Source organism: Babylonia areolata, chromosome 33 (assembly GCF_041734735.1).
Source record: "Babylonia areolata isolate BAREFJ2019XMU chromosome 33, ASM4173473v1, whole genome shotgun sequence".
Lineage (NCBI taxonomy): Eukaryota > Metazoa > Mollusca > Gastropoda > Neogastropoda > Buccinidae > Babylonia > Babylonia areolata.
Window position 1 is genome coordinate 15,599,111 of NC_134908.1, and position 10,000 is coordinate 15,609,110.

Consider the following 10,000-nt stretch of genomic DNA (forward strand, 5'->3'; position numbering starts at 1 on the left):
CCAACATGAATAAGAATTGACTGACACACAAAAAGCTACAAACATGAACTGCAAGCCAAGCACTCTTTCAACACACTGTGTGTCGTCCACAAAGACATTAAACTGAAACCTGATGCAGCAAAATAATATCGTTATTCCTGCTTACTGATAACATCATAAACCTGGGACCAAAGCTATAATACACTGCATCATTATTTTCACCACAGAGAGAGAGAGAGTGAGGGAGAGACAGAGACAGAGAGAGACACTTTGGTAAAAAAAAAAAAAAAAAAAAAAAAAAAAAATATATATATATATATATATATATATATATATATATATATATCTATCTGTGTACGTGTGTGTATGTATATATGTTTATGTATACATATGCATAAAAATATGTTTGTGTCTCTCCCCTGTCCATTTCTCTGTGTCTGTCTGTCTGTCTGTCTCTCTCACTCAATGTGTCTGTCTCTCCCCTGTCCATTTCTCTGTGTCTGTCTGTCTGTCTGTCTCTCTCACTCAATGTGTCTGTCTCTCCCCTGTCCATTTCTCTGTCTGTCTCTCTCTCAATGTGTCTGTCTCTCCCCTGTCCATTTCTCTGTCTGTCTCTGTCTCTCTCACTCAATGTGTCTGTCTCTCCCCTGCCCATTTCTCTGTGTCTGTCTGTCTGTCTGTCTCTGTCTCTCTCACTCAATGCGTCTGTCTCTCCCCTGCCCATTTCTCTGTGTCTGTCTGTCTGTCTGTCTCTCTCACTCAATGCGTCTGTCTCTCCCCTGCCCATTTCTCTGTGTCTGTCTGTCTCTCTCACTCAATGTGTCTGTCTCTCTCTCCCTCTCCCTGTCGGTATTCCCTGACTTACGAGGGAGGACGGTGATGTTGACGAAGGCCTGACCAAACTTGTTCTCCCCGGTCACCTGCACCTTCATCTGGTACAGCCCCGCTATCAGCTGCACACACATCGCATCGCATAATGTCACATCACATCATGGTGTTTACAGCCCCGCTATCAGCTGCACACACATCGCATCGCACAACGTCACATCACATCACACCACATCACGTCACGTCATGGTGTTTACAGCCCCGCTATCAGCTGCACACACATCGCATCGCACAACGTCACATCACATCACACCACATCACGTCATGGTGTTTACAGCCCCGCTATCAGCTGCACAAACATCACATGGCATAATGTCACATCACGTCACGTCACGTCATGGTGTTTACAGCCCTGCTATCAGCTGCACACACATCACATCGCATAATGTCACATCACATCACGTCACGTCACATCACGTCATGGTGTTTACAGCCCCGCTATCAGCTGCACACACATCACATTGAATAATGTCACATCACATCACACCACATCACATCACATCACGTCACGTCACGTCACATCATGGTGTTTACAGCCCTGCTATCAGCTGCACACACATCACATCGCGTCATGTCAGATCACATCACACCACATCACGTCACATCACATCACACCACACCACGTCACGTCACATCACGTCATGGTGTTTACAGCCCCGCTATCAGCTGCACACACATCACATTGAATAATGTCACATCACATCACACCACATCACATCACATCACATCACGTGACGGTGTTCACAGTCCCGCTATCAGCTGCACACTTATCCCATCCCATCCCATCCCATCACATCACGTCATCACATCACATCTCATGACATATATTACATCACATCAATCATGTCATGTCACGTCACATTACAATTTACATTCATCACGTCACATCACATCAATCACATTACATATATCACATACATCACACCATGTCACACCACATTACACACATAATGTCACACATCACCTAAATCACATTACATACACCACGTTATATCAATCACATTACATACATCACGTCACATCAATCACATCACATACATCATGTCACATCATTCACATTACATCACATTACATACATCACGTCACATCAATCACATACATCATGTCACATCATTCACATTACATACATCACATCAATCACATCACATCAATCAGGTCACATTACATACATCACATCAGCAACATCACATTACATACATCATGTCACATTACATACATTACATCAACCACATACATCATGTCACATCACATCACATCCATAATGTCACATCACGTCATATCACATTACATACATCACGTCACATCACATCAAGTTGCCTGTATCCCTTGCTGACACTCAAAGGGTCCATTTCAGGGCTGAATGCCTGCCAGTTCTTAACCCCCCCCCCCCCCCCCACCACCCCCCCCCCCACCAAAAAAAAATGCTAAAAGGTAATTTAAAATGACATTATACACAAACACACACATACACATGAGCGCACACACACATATATACACACACATGCATACACACACACACACACACACACACACACACACACACACACACCACAAACATTCACACACAGGATTTGGCGCCTTTGTGGACAGCTGAACGCCACTTTGGTCTGTCCATTGCATTCAGCTCCCATGTGTCGTGTCGTGGCTGATGTTGAAGTGACTATCATCATCATCATCATTATCAACATCATTACAACCATCATCAACACAACGTACGTTGGACAGTTTCAGGGTGTTGGTGTTCTTTCCCTGCATGGTGGCTCGCTCCTCAGAGCCCTAAGGCTGACCCATCGGTGACCACTCACTAGTGCCTGAGCGCCCTTCATGCGTATACGCAAGCAGAAGATCAAATGCGCACGTAAAAGATCCTGTAATCCATGTCAGCGTTCGGTGGGTAATGGAAACAAGAATATACCCAGCATGCACACACCCCCGAAAGCGGAGTATGACTGCCTACATGGCGGGGTAAAAACGGTCATACACGTAAAAGCCCACTCGTGTGCATACAAGTGAACGTGGGAGTTGCAGCCCACGAACGCAGAAGAAGAAGAAGAAGAAGAAGAAGAAGAAGAGAAGAAATCATCAACACAACGTACGTTGGACAGTTTCAGGGTGTTGGTGTTCTTTCCCTGCATGGTGGCTCGCTCCTCAGAACCCTCGGGCTGGCCCATCGGTGACCACTCATAGTGGTACTCCTCATCTGGAAACACACCGCCATAATAAAAAGAAATGCAAATAAAATTACAGCAAAAAAAAACAAAACACAAAACAAAGCAAAACATTAACAACAAAACCCCAGCAAATCAAAGCCAGTTTCAAGTCTCACGTCCACCACAGTCCCATTTTCAGCAGACCTTTCAGTTCATCATGGCATGCGTCAAATGAATTATTATTCAAGAACACTCTGCACCACTCTAAAATTAAACTCTTCTCCTCCTTCTTCTGCGTTCACTCGTATGCATATGAGTGGGCTTTTACGTGTATGACCGTTTTTACCCTGCCATGTAGGCAGCCATACTCCGCTTTCAGGGGTGTGCATGCTGGGTATGTTCTTGTTTCCATAACCCACCGAACGCTGACATGGATGACAGGATCTTTAACGTGCGTATTTGATCTTCTGCTTGCATATACACACGAAGGGGGTTCAGGCACTAAGCAGATCTGCACATATGTTGACCTGGGAGATGGTAAAAATCTCCATTCGAACCCGGGACCCTCAGACTGACAGTCCAACGCTTTAACCACTCGGCTATTGCGCCACTGAACAAGGAGAGCATGTGCAGGTGGGAGGTGGAAGAGACTGGGACAGTGAGCTCCCCTGCCGATGGCGATAACAATGAACATTCATTTTCAATATTGCAGTTCTGATAGATCTCTTCACAACGCTTTCCAAAGAAGATGTTGTAATAATGTGGACAACAACAAAAACAACAACAACAACAAAAAAACAACAACATCATGACACAGAATAACTATTATTACTCTTGTCTAAATCACACAAACAATACAGACAGCCAAGTGGAACATCTCTGAGAGTTCTACACTGCGGCAAAGTGGCAATACAAAACAATCGAACAAGTTGTATTTGAGAGCATTTTTCTTTTCCTACATAATTCAGTGGATGATGAGTGCATTTTAAGTGGGCGCAAAATACCACCGGACACCAGATGGTTTGCAGGTTAGAGAGGAAGGCCAGCCAAAGAGTATCAGTATCAGTCAAATCCATATACGCTACACCACATCTGCCAAGCAGATGCCTGACCAGCAGCGTAACCCAACGCGCTTAGTCAGGCCTTGAGAAAAAAAAAAAAAAACCCACAAGAAACAATAAATAAAAATAGAAGACAATAATGATGATAAATAAGCAAATAAGCAAATGAATGTAAAACATGCAGACACACATTCACACATACACATGCATAACAGATATGCAACAAACATGCAGTTTCACAGATATGAAAGCACAAACAAATACACATAAACGTACATGAGCCCCGACACACACGCCATCTCCCAAATTACCCTGCGCCCCCCTCCGAGCCCCCCCCCCCCCCCTCACCCCTCCCATTCCCCTCCTCCGCCCCCCCCACACTCATTCCTAGGCTATGTATCACAGCTTCCACACACACACACACACACACACACAATTACTTATACAAGCACACACACACACACGCACTCACACACACACACACACACACACCGACACTTTAGACACGTTTCACTACATGGCAAAAACACCTGTCATTGCACTGGTCTACCTAACCTTGTCAAAAACTTGAGTAGTTATTTGTTCAACACACACACACACACACACACACACACACACACACACACACACACACACACACCGACACTTAATACACGTTTCGCTACATGGTAAAAACACCTGTCATTGCTCTTGCCTATACCTAACCTTGAAAAGTTATTTGTTCAACACACACACACACGTACACACACACACCGACACTTAATACACGTTTCACTACATGGCAAAAACATCTGTTCGTGCTCTTGCCTACCTAACCTGGTCAAAGACTTGAAAAGTTATTTGTTCAACACACACATACACACCGACACTTAATACACGTTTCACTACATGGCAAAAACATCTGTTCGTGCTCTTCCCTGCCTGACCTTGTCAAAGACTTGAACAGTTATTCATTCAACACACACACACACACACACAAGCACACAAATACACGCACACACACACGCACACACACACACACACATGCACACACACAGACACACACACAAGGTGCTATTTCAAGAATCAAATCCATGTTGCGTAGAGCCCATCGAACTACTAAGGGGACCTTTCAGGGATAGCATCCTTTATTTAACCCCCTGTCAGCACCCCCCTGATGGAAATCTGTCATAAGTGGAGTGATGACCTAGAGGTAACCCGTCCGCCTAGGAAGCGAGAGAATCTGAGCATGCTGGTTCGAATCACGGCTCAGCCGCCGATATTTTCTCCCCCTCCACTAAACCTTGAGTGGTGGTCTGGGCGCTTAGTCATTCGGATGAGACAAAAGAACCCACGGCAACAAAAGGGTTGTTCCTGGCAAAATTCTGTAGAAAAATCCACTTGGATAGGAAAAACAAAAACAAAAAAAAACTGCACGCAGGAAAAAATACCAAAAAATGGGTGGTGCTGTAGTGTAGCGACGCGCTCTCCCTGGGGAGAGAGCAGCCCAAATTTCACACAGAGAAATCTGTTGTGATGAAAAGAAATACAAATACAAATACAAATTACTGTATTAGTGTGCTCACTTTCCTTCCAGAAAAATATATAGGTTGTGTGTGTGCTTTCTTTAAGAAATTTGTATGCTAGTATTAAAAAAAATCCCTCTGTGATCAAAAACATCCCTTGGCAAGTTGTTGTCACTGAGCATAAAACAGGCTTGGAACTGAAAGGGTTAATAATAATTATTTTTTTAAAAAAGAAAGAAAAAAAAGTCCATGCATTATGAACCCAAAAAAAATAAGAACTTTCTTTTCACCATGCCCAGGTAAGGAAAATCAAACCTGGGTTCATTCAGGTTGTTAATCACACACACACAAAATCAAATACTTTTTTTTTTTTTCAAAATCTATTATCAAGGCAGCAAATTAAACTGCGTCTGAGAAACATGGGTGAAAGGCACAGTATTTTGATTGCTCACAGAGAAATCTGTTGTGATAAAAATCCACTTCGACAGGAAAAACAAATAAAAAAAAACAAACTTGCCAAGGGATGTTTTTGATCACAGAGGGATTTTTTTTTTTTTTTTTTTGGTACTAGCATACAAACTACTTAAACAAAGCACACATACAACCTATATATTATTCTGAGCACACTAATACAGTAATTTGTATTTGTATTTCTTTTTATCACAACAGATTTCTCTGTGTGAAATCTGTATTTTTTTATTATTATCATTACGACTACATTTTTTTTTTATATCACAATTATTATTTATTTATTTATTTATTTATTTATGTAAGCTTATCTATTACTTATTCACCTTTTTTTTTTCTTTTTTTTTCTCAAGGCATGACTAAGCGCGTTGGGTTACGCTGCTGGTCAGGCATCTGCTTGGCAGATGTGGTGTAGCGTATATGGATTTGTCCGAACGCAGTGACGCCTCCTTGAGCTACTGAAACTGAAACTGAAACTGTATGCTAGTACTAAAAAAAAAAAAAAAAAAAAAAAAAATCCCTCTGTGATCAAAAACATCCCTTGGCAAGTTGTTGTCACTGCGCATAAAACAGGCTTGGAACTGAAAGGGTTAATAAAAAAATTTTTTTTAAAAGTCAATGCATTATGAACAAAGAAATAAGAACTTTCTTTTCACCATGCCCAGGTAAGGAAAATCAAACCTGGGTTCATTCAGGTTGTTAATCACACACACACAAAAAATCAAATACTCTTTTTTTTTTCAAAAATCTATTATTAAGGCAGCAAATTAAACTGCGTCTGAGAAACATGGGTGAAAGGCACAGTATTTTGACTGCTCTCCGACACCCCATGGAGTGAATTCAATGACATCTGCAATGATAGTGAGAACCGGGTAGAGCATGTCACTGCAGTGCAGTGCCTCCCAGATTTTGATTTTGATTTTATTTTATTTTATTTTATTTTATTTTTTTATCTGTCTGTCTGTAATTGCATAGATGCCAACCCCTGTCAAGTGTTTGTAGGAGCGATCAGGAAATTCGGTAGAAACATTCTGAATTTTGAGCGGAGTGATGGCCTGGAGGTAACGTGTCCCGTCTAGGAAGCGAGAGAATCTGAGCGCGTTGGATCGAATCACGGATCAGCCGCCGATATTTTCTCCCCCTCCCACTTGATGCTAGTCATTCGGATGAGACAATAAACCCAGGTCCTGTGTGCAGCATGCACTTAGCGCACGTAAAAGAACCCACAGCAACAGAAGGGTTGTTCCTGGCAAAATTCTGTAGAAAAATCCACTTCGATAGGAAAAACAAATAAAACTGCACGCAGGAAAAAATACAAACAAAAAAATGGGTGGAGCTGTAGCGTAGCGACGCACCCTCCCAGGGGAGAGCAGCCCGAATTTCATACAGAGAAATCTGCCGTTATCATTCTGTATAACAGTCCTTACTTTGTACCAACAGGCCTTTATTTATTTCTTATATGTATTATTTGTTTATTTTTTTTAACTTTTATGGTTGCTGTTGTCTTTACAATGTCATCAACTACAAGCATTCTTTTCCAAATAATGCAGAAGTGGTATACTCATGCTCTTTATTATTATGATATTATAATGCCACCACTCGCTTTCGCCTTACCCTAGATACCATTACTGTAATAGTTGACACAATTGATGCTGTTGCTATGTTACAACTGGTCCAGGCTATTTATTATTAATTTCATCTTAAATCATCATGATTACTACAATCATTAAGGTGTAAACATTGATTGATTGAATGATTGGACAAATCTTTTTTTTTCTTTTTTTTTTTTGTTGTTGTTGTTGTTAATGTTATTGTTACAGATTTGTTTTGCCTTGTTTAGTCTGTTTTGTTTTATTTTGTTTTATCTCTATCTGTAGTGGAAGATGCTACTGTTCGTTGTGTATTGTTTGTTTCATACTATTCTCTGTATTGTATACATGTTTTTGGAAAAAAATTTAAAAAGTTAAAAAAAATAAAAAAATCTGCTGTGATAAAAAGAAATACAAATACAAATAATTATGGTAGGAGCACTCAGACTCCCAAACCACATCAGCAAACGAACGTTTTATCGACAAGGCATACAAACACTTGGGCCCACCTGCAACACGGTGATACTGCTACATTTGAGCTGATTAGTCCATTTAATGATGTTTCAATGCAAACAAGCGCGCCATTAGCTGAGCATCATCACGTGAGACCAAGCTTACAAGTGACTGCCCTGGCCTGGTGATCGATGAAGTCCAGAGCGTCTGGGTAATGTTACAACAGGAAAGCATGTGACCATGCTATGTGGTCAAAAAAAAGGAACCCGTCGGAACAATTCTGCAACTCCGGAACACACTGCGATCGAGGGGGACAGAATGCAGTGAAATCGTAACAGCTGACATCTCTGTAAGTGTATTTGTTTCATTATCAGAATGGATTTTCCTGAGGAATTTTCTTCCCAGACATTCTACGTTCTTTTACTTTTACAAGAACTAAGTGCATGCTGCTGGCCAGCACGCAGCATACGAGGCCTCATATTCGTCCCATCCAAAAGACTAGTACTCGGACCACCACTCAAGGTCTAGTAGTTTAACTGGTTAAGGGTTAAAAGGTCCCGCCCCTTTGTACAGCTTCAAGGGGGCAGTGAACTCAACTGACAGTCTGGGTCTCTCCATCACATGTCAGGTCCCAGCCGCTTTCTGACAGAGCTCACCATCTGTTCTCGGCTTCTATACAACAAGGTGCCGTCAGCTTTTCTCCTGTCATTTTGATTCACACGCACAACCCCCCTCAACCCCTCCCTCCCCCCGCACCCCCACCCCACTCACCCGTCACCACCTTTTTGCAACAGCTCTTCAAACCTGTACGTAACTTTTCCATCCCTCTTCTCTGTCACACTGATGTATAAACATATATATGGTGGTGGTGTGTCCATCGAGATTAGCTGAGCATCATCACGTGAGACCAAGCTTACAAGTGACTGCCCTGGCCTGGTGATCGATGAAGTCCAGAGCGTCTGGGTAATGTTACAACAGGAAAGCATGTGACCATGCTATGTGGTCAAAAATAATGAACCCGTCGGAACAATTCTGTCACTTCGGAACACACTGCGATCCAGGGGGACAGAACACAGTGAAATCGTAACAGCTGACATCTCTGTAAATGTATTTGTTTCATTATCAGAGTGGATTTTCCCGAGGAATGTTCTTCCCAGACATTCCTTTTCTAACTGTACGTTCTTTTACTTTTACATACAAGCACTAAGTGCATGCTGCTCACTTATACGGATCCATAAAAAAAAACTCAAGTGGTCAATTTAAAGGTGTACATTTAAAGACGTTCCGTAAAGCCAATGCCTCCACAGAGAGAGAGAGAGAGAGAGAGAGAGAATGAGATCGTGTCTACCTCGCCTCTTTCAGACATTGTGCACGAAACTACCCTGTATATGATTTTATATGTTGCATGACCTTGACAATGAGCATGATAATGGTAAGAAGACAGATTACAGGGGGAAGAGACAGAGAGAGAGAGAGAGAGAGAGAGAGAGAGAGAGAGAGAGAAGACAGAATAAAGAGATGAGAGAAGAAAAAAGAAAGAAAGAAAAAGAAAAACCAACAGAAAGGAGAAAAAAAAAAAAAAGTGGGAAAGAACCTTCCAAGGATGCTGAGACTATCCTGCTCATTTGCAGAAATTTTACGCATCCACTGATTTCTCCAAAAAACAAAACAAACAAAAAAAAAGTGCATGCTGCTGGCCAGCACGCAGCATATGAGGCCTCATATTCGTCCCATCCAAAAGACTAGTACTCGGACCACCACTCAAGGTCTAGTAGTTTAACTGGTTAAGGGTTAAAAGGTCCCGCACCTTTGTACAGCTTCACGGGGGCAGTCAACTCACAGTTTGGGTCTCTCCATCACATGTCAGGTCACAGCCACTTTCTGACAGAGCTCACCATCTGTTCTCG

General features: G+C 42.1%; 1 protein-coding gene across 2 annotated transcripts in view; it reads right to left on the reverse strand.

The window, feature by feature from the left end:
- LOC143277037 (dyslexia-associated protein KIAA0319-like protein) overlaps positions 1 to 10,000 on the reverse strand; it is a 172,026-nt gene that overhangs the window by 42,545 nt on the left and 119,481 nt on the right. For both annotated transcript variants that reach the window (XM_076581764.1, XM_076581765.1), the window contains exons 8-9: positions 2,964 to 3,067; positions 845 to 932 (exon numbers count right to left, since the gene is read on the reverse strand). In XM_076581764.1, the coding sequence (XP_076437879.1) occupies positions 845 to 932; positions 2,964 to 3,067 (192 nt within the window). The remainder of the gene's footprint in view (positions 1 to 844; positions 933 to 2,963; positions 3,068 to 10,000) is intronic.